Genomic DNA, 22,290 nt, shown 5'->3' with positions numbered 1-22,290 from the left:
CACTCACCCACACCCAGCCAGAAAGGGGTGGGCTGCAGACCACGCCCAGGTGTATCGGTTACCGAGGGAGACGAGAAACCCCAAAGGGAAGGCAGATGACCAGGTATTTTATTTTCCTTCATCAGCGTCTTTTTGTTGGACAGGGACCATGAGAGGTCGACAAGTGATGACCGTCTCAGCAACGAAAAATATAAGCTCAAAATACAAATACATATAAACTGAGATCTTCCTGTTTTGTAAGTGGCCGTGAAACTGGACGCTTGTTTCTTTCTGCAGCTCACCAGGAACCACAACATGTTTCCCTGCCTGCCTTTCCCTTGCGTCTTCCCCAGTACTGAAGTCCAGTTGGCCTTTTCCTCCCCTTAATTTCACATTAAGACAGTTACGGGGATGAAAACTGTGAATCAACCAGTAAGCAACACAATGGAGCTACAGCTCCTCGGTCAATAAGGAAGTACACTGCTCACCCCTCTGATGCCTTAAGCTCCATGTCATGGTGGGTTGTAAATTAATATTAGTCATTGGTAGTCCATCTTGCTAAGAAATGGATGCACCTTGTACTCATTAAGGTTCGTGACATACTCCATTTAGATATCAGTCTCCTTGAGGCCCCATGACCATTCCACATCTCCAAATGGACAGTGCCACCCTCTTCTTTACACTAATAATCACACCCATGACACCTCACAATGTCTCCAGTTGTCTCAGAAGGAGTGGCGAGGCCCACTTTTCAACAACATGCTCCAAATCTCTCATGATCCCCTGTAATAGGAAAAAGAAAATAGTGCTTACTAGACACCATGAACAAGAAAGGAAAACACGGCCAGCCAGGAGGTTCAGGGAAATGGATATCGTGAAGGCATTACAACTCCAAAAATCTGGAGGAATTTCTGCAAAACCACACTCAGGCCTGGCAGTTCGGAATGCTGCCTGTGTTCCCAAGTCCTGGGCTCCCCCAGAGGCCGCTGCCCAGGAGAAGTTCCCTGGCAAGGTGCTCAGCCAGCCTCGCTCTGCAGAGCCATCGCGGGGAGAGGGGGCTTGGAAATGCACCTCGACATTCATGAGGCAGCTGGGGCATCTCTTGTCTTAAAATTTTCTAGAACTTTAAGCCTGTTACAGAGAAGAAAGTCATAATGAACTATAACAGAGGTTGGACCCCGCCAAAGAAATAAAACCGCAAAACACACATGCACTGACAAGTCGAAGCGTTTCTTTTTCTGGAACACAAATCGTAAAAACCGAGAAGAAAAGAAACGGGACAGATTATGTTTTGAGGAAAAATTCGTGGCCAGCGTTTTCATCTTGCTGCTGCCTTTGGTCAGGGACAAAAGTGTATTCCTAGTAGAAAGAAGGTAGGGGCTCATTGTCTCAGGAGATGTGTCTTTGTTACTGTATAAAATAACTCGGGTCTGTGGATCGATTTCAGAGGATTTGTGAACAGGGAGAGGAAAGACGTTACGCCTTTATTTTTCTCTAACCTGTAACTGAAAGGAGTATTTTCTTCACTTGGGAATGCAGGCATACACCACAGCTATATTCCTGGCACCCGGGAGACGTGATGAGGCATCACTGATCTTTTTATACTGCGTGACAGTTGCAGCCGATATCTCAAAATACCATTTACACTCACCATTGCTTCAAAATTTCTTAGGCTGTGGCCGGTGGCTCAGTTGGTTGGAGCATTGTCCCATAGACCAAAAGGTTGCCGGTTCGATTCCCAGTCAGGGCACATACAAGACGCAACTGATTGATATTTCTCTCTCACATAGATGTTTCTCTCCCTTTCTCTCTTCCTACCTGCCCTCTCTCTAAAATCACTAAGCAGGTCCTCAGGTGAGGATTTTTTTAAAAAAAAAGCAAAACTACAGTTCTTAGTAGACCTAGGGCTAGATCTTATTTTACAGTGAGCTGACAAAGACACCCATATTACGGTCAGCATACTATGCATTTGGTAGTTATTTTTATATTTTGAATTATATTTGAATTTAACTACTCTCTTGGGAATCTTATGTACTTTATCCTTACACATTGGCAAATACTATGCTGAGGAAGAGGTTCAGGGTCTCCCCCAGAGGCCTCCTAGCACGAGGCCCGGTGCTGGGCACCCAGCGGTGGCGGGGTCCCCTGCAGGAAGGGCCGGCTTGGGTGGGCTGTGACTCTTCCGTAGGAAGAAGCTCCTTCTCCTGGACTCCCATTCCGTTCTTCTTAGGCCTTCACCACTTGGGGCCACGCTAAGACTAATCCACATGAAAAGCCACTTGCTTGCTCCGAGGCAGAGGGTGAATGAGTTGGGGAAAACGTCACTGCAGTTGATTCGGGGGCAGCCTGGCTTCCGGCAGTAACCAGGTTCCTGCTTTTCTGAACATCTGCCTGCCGGAGCACCAGGGAAAATTAGAATTCAGTCCATTCTCATTTCTGGAGCCCTGGGGACCCCCAACACCGCCACCAGCGTGTCTTTCGTGTCTGCAGAATGCTAGTATTGTAAGGCTCAAAAAGCTGTCCATGGAAATAAGAACTACCACCAAAAAAAAAAAATTGGCATCATCTAGCTGGCATTTGTTGCAGAAGTTATTGGCAAATAGAGCTGTCTCCTCTTTTAGCCAATGGTAATGTGATGTTTTTAATTCAATAAAGCGTTTCAAGAAAGTCCAAACCTAAACGTTATAAACAGTGGGTAGTAAATATTTATTAGAAAGGGGAAACGAACTTTACGCAATTAGCCCAATCCATCTTTTTTATGACTGCAAGCTCCTCCCATCCTTGTCCTTGTCAGTGGTCGCCGCAGAGCAGGGTCGCCCATCCAGGAGGCTTCCAAGCTGGCGGAGCCCAGACGCTCTGCCAGGTGAGACAGGGGGCGGGAAGGCCAAGCGTAGGTAGTGTCAGCAGAAACGGGGCGTCTGGCATTGCTACTGGAGACAGAAGCGGGAAGTGCGGAGCCAGGCAACATGCTAGTGGTGCTCCCAGGGCCACAAGGCCCTCACCCAGTCTCCCTGTGACAGCGACAATAGTCCAGCCCCTCCCCCAATCACCCTGGTTCCTGGAGATGCTCAGTTGAAAGGTGCTAGTAGTGGCCCCTCCCCCATTCCTCCTCCCTGCTTCCCGGCCGTGTGTTCCACCCCCATTGCTCCGAAGCCCCCACGTGCCTGGTGGGGAAGGATGAGCCGGGAAGTGATGGGCACTGGCCTCACGAGTGCATGTCAGTGCCGTTGTGCCCGGGATCGTGGCCTTCCCAGGGGACTGAGGTGTGCGTCTCCTCCTTTCTTGGGGACGGAAGCTGGAAGCCCATTGTTCCGGGAGGGCAGGAGTGACTAGGATGGTCACAGCCATTCAAGGGCCTTGCGCCTTTTTTCTCCCTCATGTTCACGTTCTTGCTCTTTTCCATGTCACTCTCTCAGCCTTCCCGTGTCGCCTGGAGGCAGGTGCCGTCCGTAGGGCCCCACGGTGCAGAAGCTGGGCTCTGGCATCAGGCTGCCCAGCGGCGGCGTGCCCTGCTCCCGGAGCATGTGACATCGTCCCTCTGTGCCTCAGTCTGCTCATCTGCACAGTGGGAAAAGCCATTCTCCTTACACATCACGGGGTGGTCAGGAGGGTCAGGGACACATGAATGAGGGCCCTCGGCGCACAGCAGGCACTCAGTCAAGGTCAGCTAGTATCGTTTTTCCCACGGCCTCGTTTCCCAGGGCCAGTGGGAGCGGCGACATGGTTCAGCTGGTCCTCCCTTCCTTCCCACGTCTTTCTCTGTGCTGCCCTCTCTACTCCTCCGGGTGCCAGGGGCACCTGGGACCCCCAGGGACGGCATCTCCACATGCAGCGTCCCTTCCGACACCCAGTCCCCGGGCTGGGAAGCCTCTTCCTGGCCTTTCCCAAGTCCCACGGAGGTACCCAGGGGCGTCTTTCTTTTAAATTACTTTTTATCTTTCTTCTCCAGTTGCAGTGGGCATTCAATAGTATTCTGTATGAGTCTCGGGTGCACAGCCTTGTGGTTAGACAATCAAACACTGTGCAAAGTGTCCCCCCCCGCCCCGCCATGTTTCCAGTACCCACTGGCACCACACCTATTTATCACGGTTGTCTTGGCTCCGTTCTCTAGGCGGTACTTCCCGTCCCCGTGACTGTTTTGTGACCACCCATTTGTACTCCTTGATGTCTTCATGCCCGTGGGCGTCTTGATCTGTAAAGACCCCTGCGGTGTCCAGGAAGCTATCAGATCATCAGAATTCCACCTTGAAGGACAGTATCCTGTCCTCCGACGTTGGTTGCTTCTCAGTGTGCGGGGCGGGGGGGGGGGCGGTCACTGGTGCCTCCTCCAGGAACCGTGGGAAGTTTCTGGGCCCCAGTCCACCTCTCCTCTGTGAGAGTCCCCTGGGCTGCAGGTATTTCTTTTCACACAGCCTCCCCTCTGCCCCCAGATGGGGCCTCTCAGCTCACTTAGGGGAGCTGCTGACCTGGAGGAAGCCTGCCCCTTTAACGCCCGCGTACCTGGCCGGTGTGGGCGGCCGGCAGGCCGGCCCGGAGCCTCGCCCTGCCCCTCAGACAGACGGGCGGTGCTGTAGGACTCCGGGGTGGACGCCAGGTGGAAAGAAGGCCTGCCCGCCTCGGTCTCCGCTTCCTGCCCAGCAGCTGCAGCCTCTCTCGAGGCTGTTGGACTTTGGCAGCAGATGGCCCCAATTTTCCAGAAGTGTTTGAACGTTTACAGTAGACTGCGTCCTCAGAGAGCCCTCCAGCTCGCTGCACATCGTGTGTGAGCCCGCGGCTCTCGCTCTGCCTGGCCAGCCGAGGGCCTGGGTAACCCTGGCTCTGCCCGTGTTCAGAAGCGGCCACCCCCCGGGTGGCCCCGGCCAGGCGATGGTCTCTGCAACCTTCAGGAACGCGGCAGGGGCGAGCAGACTGGGGACTCATGGAACCTCCCAGAAGTGGGGCTGGCATGCCGGCCTGGACGAGGCCTTCACACTGCAGCAGGATGTGATGTGTGGGAAATTTGGATTAGTCACTTTTCGTCCAGCTCTGAGCATTGTATCCGATCTTCCTTTTGGCTTGTGTTATCAGCAACACATTTCTGAGGGTTTTCACATGACCACCCCCTTCAGTGTGGTTTGGCGTCAGAGCGCCACCCCAGACACTCAGCGGGGGTGCCCCGTGAGGACGAGCTTCAGGGTCGCCTGGGGAGGACTGGAAAGAGACACAACCAGCTGAAGGAGAAAAATACAGTGCAGCCTTGAGTGCATGCATGGTGGTGTCTGTCTTCTGAGGAACCCCAGCCCTCCCTGCAGCTCCACAGTGTTCCAGGGAAGGCGGCTCGGCACGGGCTTGTTACGCAGCATCTCAAGGAACTTTGCAGCAAAGAGCGGGCTTGACATGACTTTCACTTGCCAGATATTAAAGGTAGCCGATGACCTAACAGGTGCCTGAACCAGGTTGCTGTTTCATGTTCTTGCTCTTTGCAGTGTGGGCTGATGGCTCTCCACCGCTACTTCCTGACTTCTGGGGAGGGAGTTGGGGGGCTCTGGGCACCCCCACCCCTGATTTAGCTTGAGAGACTGCACCTTTGTCTGTCCCCACACTGTTTCAATGGGCTTTTCATGTAAGCCAAAGATAATGCTTCCCAACGATGCTTGCCAACAGAACACTGCAGGCGGAGGGCACAGGGCTTTCAAGTTACTGCAGCCCTGAGGCTGACACAGGTGGCAAGGTCGTCAGAGGCGGAAGTGGAACGGGGGGCTGGGGACCCACAGAGGCAGTGTAAGCCTTCTGGGGTCAGGTCAGGGAAGGCCCCAGTGTTGCAGCTCCAGTGGGTGATGTAACTGTGTTTCGTCATCCGCAGAGTGGTAGCAGGGACAGTTCCTGTCTCACGAGGCTGGTGTGAGCAGTGATGACACCACTCCGACCAAGTGCGTAGGCAGCCTGGTGCCCGGGGTGGGCAAATGTGTGGGGCATGTCCGTTCTTCTCTCTCTCTGGCACAGCCACGCGGGGCTTTACTTGCGAGTGTATGCATTTGTCCACTCATTCCGTTCATCCATCCATTGAGCGAGTCTTTTCTGGGCCTGTCCGATGTCCCACCACACGGGTCCTCACAAGATGAGGAGGTGACATGCAGCAGCTACCCCCCATGAGGGATCGGGGGGACAGGAAGTGAGACACACAGGACTGTCACCCAGGAGAACTACTTAGATTAGCATGCACTTAGAACCCTGATACATGCTTCCTGGTGGGAAGACTTCACAAGGGCAAGGCCCTTGGGTTTGGCCTTGAAGACCACAGAGATGATTTCCTACGATTCCTAACTCCAGGCCTGGTTCCTTCTCTGGACTGAGCTCTCTGCGGGCAGGCCACAGGTCATGATCGCTGTCTGCATTACACGTCCGGTACGGCACAGTGCAGCCCACAGGGAAGGGGGCCTGGAGACGGGGCAGGCCGGGAATCGAGGCTGGACACAGATGCAGCGGCCTCCTTGGGGCGCAGAGGCCCGTGAGATGGGGGTGGTCAGGCGCGCTGAAGGCACTGGGGAGCAGCAGGGAGAGGGGAGGGGCAGGAGCTGCATGAAGAGCGGGCTCTGCATCACAGTGGTTTTAACTGGACCCCAGGGAGCGAAGGATGCTGTAAGCCGAGATCCGTGTTTTCAGAAGACGTTCAGAAAATGTCGTTGTCCGAAGACCTGCGGGTAACAAGGGCAGTTGTCCCGATGAGAGAGCAAGAGGACCTGACCGGGCCGGGGCGTCGAGGATGAAGAGAAAGGGTGCCCTCGGGGAAACGCCACATTGCTGTCTGATTTTCAGTCCATCTGACCAGTACTTCAGGAACGTGCCTTGTGGGCACTGACTACTTATAGCAAAGACCACCTCCGTCACGGGCGCCCGGGTATCAGTGTGAGTCTTCCGAGTTAGCTTGCATTTTCCGAATAAGCCCTACACGCCCAAGGTGGTAAACCCAAAATTTCCTTTTGTCATACAAATAGTGGCTGACTGCCAGACTGTCGTGCATCTTAACTTTTTTCTCTTAACAGTGTGTCTTATTGTTCAGTACCCACGTACGTAGTGGTGCCTGTCCGTTTTTTTGATGACAGATTTTTTTTTTAAAAAAAACCTTTTTAGACTTAAGAGCTCCACAAGTAGTCTATGCCTTTCAAACACCCTTTCCCTGCGTTCACATCTGACAGAATCGCGGGACCATTATCGGAGCCAGGAACTGAGCGTTGGTACCAGTAACATTCAGGCTCCACCGGTTTTTCCACCGTTGCCCTTTTTCGGTACCAGCGTCCTATTTCGCGTTGAGCTGTCAAATCTCCATCTCCTTGAGTCTGTGGCTGTTCCTCAGCTGGTCTTTGTCTTCCTCGACCTTGACACTTGAGGGGTACTGGTCAATAATGTTGCAACCTGGGTTTGTCCGATGTTTCCTCATGACCGGGCTGAGAGGTTCTGCATTATTGGGAAGGAGGGCACAGAGGTGAGGTTGTGAATACACCTCGTCCCTGGCGATATGAACCTCAGGTGGCGGTGGTGGCATCTTAAAGGACTCTCCACTGTCACTTGTCCTTTTCCTTCTGTCATCACTACTGAGTTTGTCTAGAGCTGTGTCCCTGCCTCGGTACTGCTGACATCGGGGGCTGGATGAGTCCCTGTTCTGGGTTGTCTCGCGCACTCTAGGATGTTCATCATCATCACTGGCCCCTGCCCACTGCAAGTCAGGAGCCTCATCTGAAGCTCCGTCAGGGAAAGACTGGCTTCTCACCTCACGCTGTGGTTTCAGGTAGCACTGAGTTCCTTGCAGGTTATTGGGCCAAGGGCCTCAAGCTTCTTGCTAGCGAGTTGGTCGGAGGCTGCACCCAGCCTCTGGTTCTTTTCAACATGGCAGCTTGTCCGTCAAAGCAGGCCAGCCCAGAGGGCAGCAGCGTCTGCTAGGAAGGCAGAGATGAGGGTCTCTAAAAGAGCCTACTCACGTGCAGGACAGGCAGTCATTCTTCTGCATGTTGCGGATAAAAGCGAGTCAGTGGTTCCATCCCAAGTTCAAGGGGAGGGCATTGTGCAAGGGCCTGAATAGAAGGAGACAGAAATCACTGGAGCCGTGGAAGAAAACCACCTCCTGCTACCAAGTGGGGAATCTATTCTACACAGTTATGTGCTCTGTTTCCAATCTTGCCTCCATCTCATCCTTCCTATTGTCTCTTTCACAGGCTATGAGTGGACACCTATGTGAGTATTGCTCACTCTGTCTTCTGTGTGTGTCTCGTAACCCACCTTTATTTGGATTTTCCTTCTCCTTTTCTCTCCAGCTGCATTCTTTGGGATTTCTTCAGATCTGCTTTTTAGTCACCCAGCCTCTCTTTTGGCGGTGTCCAAATAAATCCATTGATTTTTTTCAATAATTATATATTTAATCTTTTAAAATTCTTTCTGTTTTCCTTTTCAAATTTCCTTGATCGTATTCAATAGCATCTCATTGCTAGCTTGTTCACATGACCCCTAGTTCTCTAAACATTTTATACATAGTTATTGTATATTCTGAAACTGCTCATTCTGGTTTCTAAGCACCTGGGGAATTTAAATCTTTTTGTTTGTTGTTTTTGACAACTGTCACTCACTTTTTCGTGTTTAATTGTGAGTTCTCATTTTATTGAACATAAATGTGGGATTTTTTTTAAGATTTTATTTTTAGAGAGGGTGCAGGGAGAGAGAAACATCAATGTGTGGCTGCCTCTCGCACGCCCCCTACTGGGGACCTGGCCCACAACCCAGGCATGTGTCCTGACTGGGAATCGAACCAGTGACCCTTTGGTTCGCAGGCTGGTGCTCAATCCACTGAGCCACACCAGCCAGGGCTGACCATGGGATTCCGAGAGCCTGGAGAGTGGTTGTTCCCCTTCGGGGAGACTGTATATTTGGATTGAACCAATTCTTCTAGAACAGGTAAACACCTCTGCAGATTCCCTGGGTGTCCGGTAAAGCTCGTGGCCTTGCTGCCAGTCCAAGGGGAGGCTTATTTCCTTAATAGCACTGTCAAGATCGGCTCTGGCCCCCAGGGCAGCTCCCCCCTTGCACATGTTTACCACAGATTAGAACGGGACTGTCTGTGTGTATAAATACACTTGACCCTTGAACGGGTTGGGAGTAGGGACACCAACTGCCTGCACCGTCAGAAATCCACAGGTAACTTCAGCCAGCCCTCCACAAATGCAGATTCCCAAACACGGACTGAAAATACAGTTGGCCTTCAAACAATGTCGGCGTGACCTGCGTGGGTCCATTTACACGCAGGTTTTTTAATCCAAATATCACTGGATATGTGCAATTCAAACCCACCTAGTTCAAGGCTCAACTTTGTGTATTCCATATTGACTGCCTTGAATAACATTGCCTTTGCTTCTGGTGAGCTCAGCAATAAGAAGGATGTTTCACCTGTTCTTGTGTCAGGAGATCGGCCCTGCCTCCCCCAGAGTATATCGTTTGCGTTGGCTGGAAGCCAAAGGTGCCTCAGGCACACTCCTGTGCCGTTCCTCCTGCATCCTCACCCAGGAGCACGATGGAGTGAACGCATTTCCACTTCCAGCTCCCTCCTCTCCATTGCCTCCACCAGCTGATGTCTTGGGGATTGATACGTTACCTTTCCGAGTTCTTCTATGGCTGTCTATTTTTTTTTAATTTTTTAAAGATTTTTTATTTATTTACTTTTAAAGAGGGAAGGGAGGGAGATAGAGAGAGAGAAATATCAATGTGTGGTTGCTGGGGGTCACGTCCTGCAACCTAGGCATGTACCCTGACTGGGAATCAAACCTGCGACACTTTGGTTCTCAGCCCGTGCTCAATCCACTGAACTATGCCAGCCAGGGCATTACAGCTGTCTATTTTATTAGCCTGCTCTGTCTGGCTCCTCCCCCAGCTGGAAAAGAGAAAGAGCATGCTATATCTGTAGACACGCTGCTACTGCTCCCGCCCCGCTCCCTTGTTATCTGTGTCGTTTCTGCCTCATCGAAGTTCACAGTGTAATTCATCCTGGTCTCCAGCTTCAGGCCCCCAGTGGTTTCAACCTGAGCTCACCCGGGTGCTTTTGCCATGCATGTTTCATTTATTGCTTAGTTGACTGGAATCTTTCCTCAAAAAGAAAAAAAAAATGGTGGTGGCTGGGATCAACTCTTTGCATGTGCACAGTGTTTTTCTGTTACCGAAATACTTGAGCTGCAGTTCAGTTGACATAAATGTCTTGGGTCACGTTTTCTTGCCTGTGTCTTTCTAAACATGGCTCCACCGACCCTGGCAGCCAACCTGCCGCCGTGCAGAGAAACCTGCCTGTAGCCTGATGCCTTTTCCCATTATCAGCAGGACGATCGTTTGCCTGGGCGCCCCAAGTACTGTTTGCTTTACCCGTGAGAGCCAGTAACCATATCAGGACTTGCCTCCGAGTTCACCATTCTTTGCCATTCTTCCTGGAAGAGGGCTTTGCTTTTCAATTGGGGACTGAGATCTTTTTTCATTCCAGGATATGGTCTTGAGTTTGTATTCAGATCCCTTCTCTGTTACATTGCTGTAGTGTTCTCCTTTAGGGGTCCTGTCCTTTAGGGGTCCTGTGCCTCTAACCCAGCTCCGAGCCCTTGACCTTGACAGGCTTCTGCCTCCTCATTGGAAAAGTGAAAAAAATAGAAAAAGCCCCATCCTGCCTGCCTCCCACCTGCACTTATGTCCGACCTCCTGTGCATGTCTTCCATATCTGTCACTTCCTCTTCGTTGTTTTTGGAATGATGTTTATATTTACTTTTTCTCAGTCATCAGCCCCATCCGTTCGCCTCCCTGCGTGTTCAGTGGTGTCTCCTCCACACTGTTTTCCACGTTGCCTTTGCCGGCTATCTGATTGTATTTTCTCAGACATTTCTCAACCAAGTTCTGATAGTTCAAATGTTATCTCCTTCACCCTGTCCATCTTTTTTTTCCCCGAGTTCTTGTGTATTTGCAAATGCAAAGAAAAAAAAAAGACAGAGCTACTGTGTTTTTCACAAACGTAATGCACACACGCTTGCCAATTATATTTAGCCATTCCATGACCAGACTCTCCGGTGAGCGTTCTCCACCTGCTTTCTCCCCCCGTTCTTTCTCCCTTTGTTGTTTGTGCTATCTTAGTATAGATCCCCTGCTGATTATTTGCTACTGTTGTTCACCCCTGCGTTATTTCTGGACCAGCTAAGTATAGGATGCTCGTGCTGGAGAGAGCCAGGGCTGTTTCCAGGCTGGCGGGCGTTCTCCTTAGGAGGGAAGGGTGTGTGTGTCTCACTGCAGAGACTCCTCACCACACAGAGTCTCTCTCCTACTCTGAGACAGAACTTTCCCTGAAATTTCCTTTTGCAGTCCAAATATCCCTGATTCTACCTTGTGACTCGTCGGGCCCAGAATCTCCCATCACCAGTCTAAGCATGCATCTCTCTCTCCCTCTCCCTCTCTCTCTCTCTCTCTCTCTCTCTCTCTCTCTCTCTCGCTGTTAAATTTACTTTCCTCCCTCCCTCTACTTTCTTTCTTTAGTAAATAGTTTTGTCAAAGAATAATATGTATATGGGAATTGTGTATGGATCCTAAGTTTAGAGCTTGCTTCATTTTCATAAAGTGAACACCCCTGTGCAACCACTATAAGGGGTAAGAACCAGGATATGAATCTCAGGGTGGGGACTCCCCAGTCCTGTGCATCTGACCTAGGTCAGGGCCCTTGACCTCCACCAAAATCTGCCTCCTCACTGGAAAAGTGGAAAAGGGAGATCAAGCCCATCCTCCCTGCCACCACGGCTGGGGTGAGCCTCTGGATGACAGCTGTCAGAGCACTCTTTCATTTGTAAAGCGTGACACAAATGCCACCTAGCCATCTAAAAGGTCTCAGAGCAGCAGGCATTAGTAGTCCACTCTGCTCGTCCAGCAGTGAGAGGGAAATGCAGATGGGCCAGTTCTGGGCTTGGGCACATAGAGCCATGCTGGTGGCCGAGTCTGGGTCACAGGCTGCAGCTCCGAGGTCACCGTGTCTGCTCATGGCCCTTGTCTGTTTTCATACCGAACAACAAGTCCACCACCCTCGTCACTCCCACCACTGTCGTTTCCTTTACTTGTTTTTGAACTTCACATAAATAGAATCGTATAGTATTCTCTTGTTTTAAGAGACCACAATCTATCTGTTCTGCTGTTGATGGGCACTCGAGTGGTTTTCAACCATAGGACTAATACAGATACTCTTTCTGTGAACATTCTTGACAGTGTTTTGGGTAAACGTACCCACACATATCTATTGGACGCATACCTAGCAGTGGAACTGCTAGATATTAGAACGTACATGTCTTCAGCTTTGGTAAATACTTCCAAAGAGTTTTTTTAAGTTTCTGAGCCAAGGTAGAATCTCATCATTGGTTCGAAGTCTTATCACACCACCTCCTTGCCAACACTTGGTTTTCTCCATCTCTCCTTTTAGCCATTTTTCCTGGCAGGTGTGTAGAGGTATCTAGTGGTGATTTTAATTTGTTTTTCTGTGGTCACCAATGAAACTGGTCACCTGTTCCCATGGTTATTGGCCATCCTGTATGTTTAGATATCCTTTTTTGTAAAGTGTGTATATTTAAGACTGTTGCCCATTTTTCTACTGGATCTTTTTCTTAATTGATCTGTAGCGTTTTTTTTAAAAAATATATTCTAGATACAAATTTTTGTTGGTGCATTACAGATATCTCTCCCATGCATTATAAATATCTTCTCTCACTTTCTTACAGTTGTCTTTTGAGGAGCAGAAGTTCTTCATTTGGATGTAGCATAATTCATCAGTGCTATCCTTTATCGTGCATACTTTTTGTGTTCTGTTTAAGAAAGCTTTGCCTTTCTCTCTCTCTCTTTTTTTGGTGACGAGAACAGTTTTATGGGAACGCACTGTCTATAAAATGCATAATAAAGAGTTTACACCACCTTCTTCCTCTCTCTCCTGAAGGGCCAGTTATGTGTCCTAATCCCGAGCCCTCCTACCCCATAAATTCGCCTCCCGGGTCAGACTCGTCCCCAGTGCACCTGCCCGCACACTGACACCACGCCCTCGATGGGCTCTCGGGTCAGAGTGCACCGAGTCACACATTTAATGAGGTGCGGCCTGTCTTTATGGGTCCAGCTGGTGCTGCGCTGGAGGCTCTTACCTTTTTACCGTTCTAATGGGGATGCTGGGGCTCTTCTGAACCTGCGTGCATGACATTCCACCGGAATCACCAACTTCTCCCAGCGCAGCGAGCAGCTCCGACATACTTGGAAAATGAGAAGGGGCTGTGGGCTTTTCTTAGCTCGTCGTCACGGCCCCTTCAGCTCTGCTTCCCTGCCTCTTCTGGCCTTTGTTCTTGTCCCTTCCACTTCGAGACATTTTTTGACGCTAGTCAGTGGAGGTGACAGTGTGCGTCTTCCGTGCAGAGGTTTGAGGTGACTTGGAACAGCAGGCCTCAGAACGGAGCATGGCACGCCCTGGGCGAGCCCCACCGTGACTCCCCAGAGCTGTGCACACCCTACCCAGAGTGCACCCCCAGCCATGACCCGGAGGATGGCGTTTCCCACTCCAGCCCAGGCTTTATCTCCATGGATTGGATTTGGCATCGAGGAAACACTGTGTCTTTAAAAGCGCCTTAAGGACATCTGGTCTCAATTTCCAGACCACGAGGGGAGGATTTGGGTGCAAGTAGTTTATCTGGGAGGTGATCCCAGGAAGCACTGTGAGGGGGGCAGGGAAGCGGAGGGGAGAGGAGAGGCGGAAGAGGTGCATAGATGGGCAGGTGACCACGTGGACCACGGGGCCACCGACCGCCCTGGGACTCTCTGGGACTCGTGTGGGGCTGGCCTCAGAGCCACTCCACTCCACCTCCCGTCCCTCGAAGTCCAGGGCTGCTCCGTGGCCAGGGAGACTCCGTGGCCAGGGAGACCCACAGTCCAGGGCTGCTCCAGCAGGGAGACTCGGGAAGTGGCATGCCATCTGCCCAGAGTCCCACCAGGGAGACTGAGGCCTATGGGGAGGACGGCAGCTCTGTCTGCTTCTGTCGTTTTCACAAATGGTCTTATTCTGAGCACTTTGTCCACATCCAAGTCTCCTCTTAATACCAACAGGAGTCTGTTATTTCTAAACACCTATTTTTGCTTTAGTAGAATTATTTTGATTGCATGTAGGTGCATTTTAAATTCTCTAGGTGAGCCCTGGCAGGTGTGGCTCAGTTGGTTGGAGGGTTGTCTCCTAAACGGAAAGGTCGTGGTTCAATTCCCAGTCCGGTGCGCGCCTGGGTTGTGGGTGCAGTCCTCTCCTTCTGTGTCCAATCCCAAGCCCCAGCCGGTCACGAGGCCCCCTTGTGGCCCCAGCTGTGACCTGCGTGTGGTGTTCGCGGCAGTCACGCTCCTTCCTTGTCAGCAGCATCTGATGTGTGCCGGACTGTGGTGCCTGGTGGAGGGCGACGCCTCCTGCAAGACCAAGCTGGACCCTCCCCTGGACGGGACTGAGTGCGGAGCCGACAAGGTAACCCCCGCCCCCCACTGCTCCCCCGAGGGTCCCCCCCCCCGTCTCCCTACAGGCCATCTGTACTGTTCACAGGAGCCCCTGAAGAGATGCCTAGGGGCTGCTCTGAGCAGAGGGCCCCTTGCGTTCTTTCTTTATCTTCTGATAAGACGCAGGAATCCTTTAGTTACTATTTTTGTCACACCCACTCCTTTTGCCACAGAAGTGGATTTACGTGAAAACTTTCACATCCGTAGACCACGAATGGAAAGATAGGATCCCAGGAGAACAGTTATCCGGTTCCGGCCAGAGGTTCGGAGAGCGAGCCTGCGGGCTGACCTTCCTTTACCAGGAGACTTGGATGAGGCTTAGAGAAGACCGGGGTCCAGGGCCCGCCGTGCTCCTTGGTCGTCCGGCAGGACGGAAGGGGGTGCCGTGGTTGGGCACCACTGAATCCCGCGACTCTGGCGTTCAGAGACGCAGAGCCAGGAAACACGCTGCCCTGCAGGGTGAGAGGCCCTCCCGTTTGCAGGAGCTCAGGTTTCTTGGTGAGCCGTGAGGACTGATCCTTGTTTAGGGAATTTGGGACACCCCAGTAGAGCACATTGCCCATGGAAGTCGAGGGCAAAACCGAAACCCCAGAGGGATATGGGTGTCAGTCAGGTCGGTAAGCAAGGAATGCCTCAGAGTTAGCGCGCATGCGCACCCCGGTAGCCTCCGTCCCGTGATTGCGCAGAGCGTTGCCGGGGGGAGGCGCGGGGGGTGAGGGGCGCCTGGCGACTTCTCACGCGGAAGGGATCGCTGTGTTTCAGTGGTGCCGAGCGGGGGAGTGTGTGAGCAAGACTCCCATCCCGGAGCACGTGGACGGAGACTGGAGCCCCTGGGGCACGTGGAGCATGTGCAGCCGCACCTGCGGGACGGGAGCCCGCTTCCGGCAGAGGAAATGCGACAACCCCCCGTAAGTGACCCCCACCAGCCTCTCCGGGGCGTCTGGACCCAGCTCTCGGACTGGCAGCTCTCTCTGCCTTACGCAGGGTTTTTCTCCCAAGGAGAGAGGTTGAGCGTAAGGCAAACAAAATGCATCCAAAGTTCGGGGTGCAGGGGGGTCGCCTCTGTCCAACGGCGTGTGTCTCTCTCTGAACTCGGGTGCAGTAAGTGCTGTGATGAGGTGGCTCTTGCTTCCTCGCCTGAGCCTCCGGGAAAGGTTTCCAGAGACAGCTGGACGACAGACCCTCCTGGCCGGCTTCGCGGACTTCCTTAGTCGGGGGTCATTCCAGGGAAGCCTGTCGACTTTCAGGAGAAAGGGGCCAACCTTCGAATTGGCTGTTAGCGGAGCTGGGAGCAGGCAGACTGCCGATGAGTCACCAGGCATCTGTGGGGTCAGCTGTTTTGTGCATCCACATAGTTTTAAGCTGCCCTCTTAGAACGATTAGACCGAAAATAGTTTTTTAGGCTCCCTTTGATCCACTGGGGCGACCCTGTGACCCTGTTGCTCGCCTGTGCACGTCGGTGTTGGAAAGCTCAGGGCTGGTCTTCTCTTCTTCTCCTGAAACTCCCCATTTTTATTATTTCTGTAAATGGCCTGTTTTATGTCTTCTGTGCCCTCAGCCGCATCCCATCAATTTTGTAAATGAGCAAGTTATAAATTTTGACTGAACAGAAATGCTTTTTATCCACAATTAAGTCATGTTGATGAATAATTAGGGAATCTCTCCTGCGTTTGAAAAGCCCCCATGCCCTGGCTGCGTCCCAGAGCCGATAAATCCCAAGCTCTGGGGCGGGGCCCAGGAGTCGGACGTTTTAAATCTCCCCAGGCCCTTCCGCGGGCCAACGTTGAGAACCTCCGGATTAAAGGGAGATTTATGCTCACTGTTCAGACAATGCTGGGAACACCTTCTCCCCGCCCCCCAGTAGTGCTATCAGAATGGGTATTTCGTGTTTTGTCTTATTAAAACTTTTCCCTCTGACACCCAGCAGAGTGCCTGGCACGTGGGTGTTTAATCACTTAAGAATGATGTCTTAATTAAAAGCGCTGGTGGTGTACTAGGATTCTCCAGAGAATAGAACCAGAGGAGATAGAGAGAAGAGAGAGAGGTGTTTATTAGGAGGAATTAGCTCCCATGATGACAGAGGCCAAGAAGTCTCGTGGCCTGCCCCTGGCTGGATCTCACTCAGTCTGAGTCTGAGGACCAGGGGCGGAGAAGAGGTGTCCCAGCCCGAGGAGGGTGGGCGACAAATCCCTCTGCCTTTTGTTCCATTTGGCCCTCAGTGGACTGGTTGATTTCCACAGCCCTGGGGAGGGCTGTCTGCTGTACCCCGTCCACCCGTTCAAATGCTAATCTCGTCCAGCAACATCCTCCCAGGCACACCCAGAAATGTTTTATCTCGGCACCCGGCGGCCAGCCCAGCTGACCTCAAATTAACCATCACCATTGGGTAATGATTAGATATCCTATGTAGCTAAAGGGTGAGAAATTGATAGAGAGCAGCTTTGGTTTTTACATTACTGTGTGGAAGTTCTGGGAAGGAAGCTCTCTTTGGGTTTGGAATCGTGGCGCTGAGACGGAGGCCAAGGCACGGTTGGTTGGTAGTGGTCACGTGACCTCAGGGAAGACCCTTCTGGGCCTCAGATGCACCCATGAGAGAGAGCTGGCATGGAATAGTGGGGAGAGCCAGGCTTTGAACAGGGAACAGACGAGGCTTCAAGTCCCAGCGCCTCTCCTTCTGGCAAGTGACCGCTCTTACCCATCCTTCCCCGTCCTTCCCCGTGTAACTAGTTCCAGGGGTTGCAAAGGTGGGCGTGGTCTGTGTTGAACACGCCCCCTCTCCCTGTTGGCACCAATACAAGAATGGGGAGGAGGCCACCAGCCCTGCCCCCTGGCAGTGCATAGAGGAAGCTGATTGGGGTGGAAAGGCTTTGCTAAGCGCAGAGCATCATTTACAAAGGTTGTCGCTGTCACGGGTGCTCCGCGTCTTCCATCGCAGCTAGCACGCCCCGACTGAGGGCTGGTCTTCTTTGGCGTGTACGCACACCATCCCATGCCAGGTGAGACGGAGCAGCGGGCTGCATTGTCCTGGCAGATGCTCAGCTCCCTCCCTTCCCTCCCCCACCCCCAGACCGGTTCTCCCCTTGAAGCCAGAGTGGTCCTCTTAGGCATAAATCCCATTCTGTCTCCTCCTGCTCCCGCCCCGTCTGTCATTCCCGCGGGGCTTAGAATAAAACCCACACTCTTGACCGTGGCCTCTGTGCTCGTTTCCTGCGGCTGCCGTCATTACCACAATGCAGTGTCTTAGAACATTTGGCCTCATTGTTCCAGGAACCGGAAGTCTGAAGTCAGTGTCGCCAGGATTGCTTCCCTCTCGAAACTTGGAAGGAGAATCTGTTCCATGCGTCCCCCCAACCCCCAGCTTCTGGTGGCCACGGGCACCTTTGGTGGTCTGTGCCTTGTAGACTTAGCACTCCGACCTCCGCTTCCATCTCTGCCTGTCTTCTCTCTTCTCTCTTCATTGGACCCGGGGCCCACCCTGATTCAGGACGATCGCATCTTACCATTAAGAGTTCCTTAATTATATCAACCAAGACCCTTTTTCCACTTTAGGGGCCCGGTGGTAGGTTCTGGGTGGGCTTATCTTTGGGTGGAAGGGCCACCGTTCGACCTGCTCCAGCCCCAGAGCTTCCCTTCTGATCTCAGGTACGGGCTGTGGCCTCCTCTCCCTCCCTCCCCCAGCTCACCTTGGCCCCCCACTGGGACTCGAATTAACGTCCTCTCCTCGGACGCTCCTCCTTCCCCGACCACCCGGCCTCCGGGGGGCTGCTGGCTTTGCACCCCTTCTGGGCACCCTGTGTCATGTTATGTGTGTGCTAGGACAGTTTGTAATTACTCTTCTGGGTTAGTTCACTGCTTTTCGCTTTGTCCCCCGCCCCCCAACTGGCTTTTGAGCCCCATGCAGGCCACACCTGTTGGGGCTCCCTCCTACTACCTGTGCGTCCAGCAGAGCAACCTTTACGTACTAAGTGCAGGCCGCCATACTGCCTACAGGCACGCTTGCTGAGAATAAGCATTCCCAGTGCCCCAGACCACACACCTAATACTGTTTTCCTCTGACACAATAAGGTTCGTGTGCATTATTCTGCCAAGGCAGCGGGTCAGGTCGGCCTTGTACCGTGTTGCTTCACTGAACAGCCCGAATGCTGAGAACAGCCAGGGAGCAGGGTCTCGGCCCCCCTGCACATGAGGGTCACTTGGCTGGTGCCCGCCCCACGCCAGCGAGATCGTAGCTCACAGCTAGGGTGCTGAGTGCCCTCTCAAGACGGGCCCGGAGCCCTAACCCAGTCTGGTTTATTCTGAGCGAGAACAGTACGGGTTGCTCCTGCACTGTGTTTACACCTTGGTAGTCTGTCCCATCTTCTGCAATAACAATGTAGCTGTACTTCCCGTTGGCAAGAGCAACAGCAGGCTCTTTTTCCCTCGAAGTATTCTTCCAAGTTTCTCACCGTCGGGGACCTGCCCCCCCGCCTCGCCCAGGTGAATGGGAAGCTTAGGGCCGGCCTTGGTGGGTCTCGGGGGTTGGGGGGGTGGTTCAGCCAGCCACAGTTCCGGGGAGCTGCAGGGTGCAGGCAGTGTCTTAGGAAGTCCAGGCAGCCGCCATCAGCTGCTTTTGCAGAATGACCTGACGGGGTGATTGTTACAAAACACAGCTGATCGAGGCTCCGGAGCCAAGCTCTGACCAAACAACATTTTCTCCCCGGCTCAGTCCTTAAATCACCAGGCTCGCTGCCTTGAGATTTCCCAAGGATGTCCAAATCTCCCTGCTATGTACATCTCGGGCTTGGCATGCTCCCACCGGCCCGCGCCCCTCCCCCTCCACCTCAGCCCTGGCCCCTTTCCCGCCTGCTGCAGCTGGTTTATTCACTGTCCAAAAATACTGGCAAGAGAGTCCCCCGCTCCCACCCTTTTTTTTTCCCCCCTCTCGTCTTGGTCTTTACAGCTATTGGAATTTTCTCCTCTCGCCAGCTGACATCCAGGCCTCGGGGACCATCCGGGGTTTGAGTCCAGCTTCCTAGGCTCCTGCTTTGCTGCCATAATTCGCGTCGCTGCCGGTGGGAGCTCCCACCCAAGGACGGCAGGGCGGAAAGGTCATCTCTAATTCAGATGCCAGGGTCCCCGTCCTGTTTGGGGGCGAGCCAGGGGGAGAGGGGTGGGAAGGCTCAGATGTCCACGCGTGTGACAAGCCAGGCCTGCATCGGGGTCACCGGCTAGCATCACCCCATGAGCAGCCTGCTTCCTCAGCCCCGGTGGGAGGACTGGGAGAGGGAAGTTACATGCCTGTCATTGCTTTTGCTCCCGCAGTGAAATCCCCATGTATGTGCTTCCCACAAGCCAGGGACGCGGCGTTCACCTGGATGGTTTGTAAACATCCCGGTCTTCTGCGCTGGAGCCTAAGTTACTCGGATACCTCTCAGAGGAGGCCTTAAAACTAGGACACTGGCTGCCCTGAAGGGGCGTTGGCAGCCCTGTACCACTCCTGACACCCCGAGATGGTGCCCTGCCCCCTCCTGGGAGCTCCTGGTTCAAGGGCAGGAGGCGGAACCATGGGCTCTCCGCTGAGCTCCCCAGGTCTCCAGAGGGTGAGCCGACCCGAACCACGGTTGTGACCTTCTCCTCTGACCTGTACTCACTGAACAGAGCAGAGCAAAGAAATAAAACGTGCCGCCCGCCCAGCGCGCATCTTTCTCTTCCTCCCACGTCCGCTCGTCAGAGTCGACCGCGGGTGGGCCCCTGGGCAGGTGTGTGCTGGCGCAGCGGCAGGGAGTGGCCCCTCGTGTGCCTTCGAGTGGCCAGATGAGGACCCAGTTGTGCACGGTGGCCGCACCACCGCCACTGCCCTGAGCCTCGTGAACTTCCGCTCTGCGCTCCCTCCCACCACTCTTGGGTGGTGCTGTGTGTCTTCTCCGTGGGGGCCGTTCCTGCAGATGCAGAGTCGTAGCTCGCTGAGCTGCTGCTTTGCGTTTCTTCACTGAGCCACGAGGCTGAGCATCTGTGTGTGTCTGTCTTTGCCGCTGGATGGTCTTCCCTGGGCAGTGCCTGTTCCCGTCATTGGGTTTTGTATCTCAACTGGGGGTCCTGTGAGGGCAGAGAGAGAACTTGGGGGTTGATATTGGAGAAGCGCCTGGGGACACCCCCCGCCCCGGGCACGGTGTCTGTGGGCCAGCCTCGGGAGTCGCTGGGCTGCCCCCTCCCCTGCCTGCTCCTGCTGCATCGGGAGCGCTTATGAGTCACTTCTCGTGCCCACCTCCTACCACGGAGCTCCTCTGAAGGGTGCAGTCGGAACCGCCTTCTGGTTCTTTGTGCAGACTCGAGGTCACAGTTACAAAGAGCAAGCAGAAGGAAAGCCCTGTGGGTGCATGAGCTCATGGTCACTCTTTATGTGACAGTGCCCCCGTCCTCACAGCTTCTCACCCATGTCCTCCAGTGACCGCACCTCACTTCAGGATGAGATTTTGACCCCGGGGCACCTCCCTGCCCAGGCCTCTGGAGGAGAAGATCCCTATTGCCTGCCCTGCCATCCTCTTCTGTCCCTAAGGCAGCCACCTCAGGGTGGCTTCACTCTCTGACAGTGGGACATGCAGAGGGAGGAGAGGAAACAGTGGACCCTTGAACCACCTGGCCTCGAACGGCGTGGTTTCAGCCATGCGGGGGGTGTTTTCAGTAGTAGTTGGCCCTCTGTGTCCTGGAGTCACGCGGCCGTGGATGTGACCACCTGTGCATTTTCAGTGCACGGCCAGGAGGCGGCAGGTGCGGAGGGCCTGCCTGAATGGAACATGGGCTTCGGACTGCACGGGGGCCTGGCGCTCCTCGGTCCCCACACTGTGCATGGGTCAGCCATGCTCGCAGTGGTTCATGGGTCAAAGACAGCATCCTGCCGGCAGGTGGGTGCCGTTCTCGCAAGGTCTTGGAGCAGAGCAGTTGTGATCTGTGCCCTTCTCGCCCGTGTGCTGCGTTTCAATCAGAAGTGCACACAGGGAGCCGTCTTACCCCTCCATGTTGGTCTCGGCGTCATGGAGATGGCGGGAACCTCGGAGGTTGCCCCCGTCAGAGCCCTTAGAGGGCACCCGGGGCCTCATGGGAGAGCTGGGCGCAGGCCCGTGTTGGCCGGCCAGGCCCAGTCCTGCCCCTCAGCAGTGCACCTCACACTCGGGCTTGGCCAGAGAGCACAGCTGGGTCTCCAGGACAGCTCAGACCCCCAGTCTAAGCAGAGTGTGTCCAGGACCCTAGGCCACCTCACCGACAACGCGGGGTCTCATAACGTGCCCAGGTAAGGATTTCATGGCAGAGATCTGACTGGCCTCTCCCCAAAACCCGCAAATGCGTGAATGAATCATTCTGATTCTTCTCACTATACAGTAGATGAGAGCTACTGACGTACCCACCCCAAAACTTTGCTACCTCAGGAGTATACCTCGGAGCCGTTTTTAAAAGTCTTCGTCTCATGGAAGACCAAAGCAAACAAAAACCGCACGCACCAAAGATTTCCCTGGGGGTTTTCTCCTTACAGACGGCCAAGTTTGAAGTTCGAATGAAAGACACAGTCTGTGGATCCCGCTGAACTGATACTCACCATATTGCATTTCCAGATGACCTTGATTTACAGCCTTTGGATGCGTTTTCCTGCCGGCTCACATTTTCGCCGTCCGTGTGGGGCTGGGGCGGCTGGGACGTGAGGTGTAAGAGCCGGGGGCGGGGGCGGGTGCTATGGAAACCTTGCCCGGCCCCTCCCCCTCCTGGCAAAGAGGCAAACACTGAACACCCCACCATTTCCCCTGCTCG

At 53.6% G+C, this 22,290-nt stretch overlaps 1 protein-coding gene across 1 annotated transcript in view; it reads left to right on the top strand.

Annotated features, from left to right (window-relative positions):
• The window catches only part of ADAMTS17 (ADAM metallopeptidase with thrombospondin type 1 motif 17), a 190,590-nt gene that overhangs the window by 109,058 nt on the left and 59,242 nt on the right, over positions 1–22,290 (top strand). Inside the window, exons 11-12 of the mRNA XM_045825122.1 lie at positions 14,381–14,482; positions 15,274–15,419. Of these exons, the coding sequence (XP_045681078.1) occupies positions 14,381–14,482; positions 15,274–15,419 (248 nt within the window). The remainder of the gene's footprint in view (positions 1–14,380; positions 14,483–15,273; positions 15,420–22,290) is intronic.

This window comes from Phyllostomus hastatus, unplaced genomic scaffold, assembly GCF_019186645.2.
Source record: "Phyllostomus hastatus isolate PE091 unplaced genomic scaffold, TTU_PhHast_1.1 phas_scaffold_555, whole genome shotgun sequence".
In the NCBI taxonomy this organism is placed as follows: domain Eukaryota; kingdom Metazoa; phylum Chordata; class Mammalia; order Chiroptera; family Phyllostomidae; genus Phyllostomus; species Phyllostomus hastatus.
The sequence above is the reverse complement of the archived record's forward strand: the minus strand, read 5'-3'. Positions and strand labels throughout refer to the sequence as shown.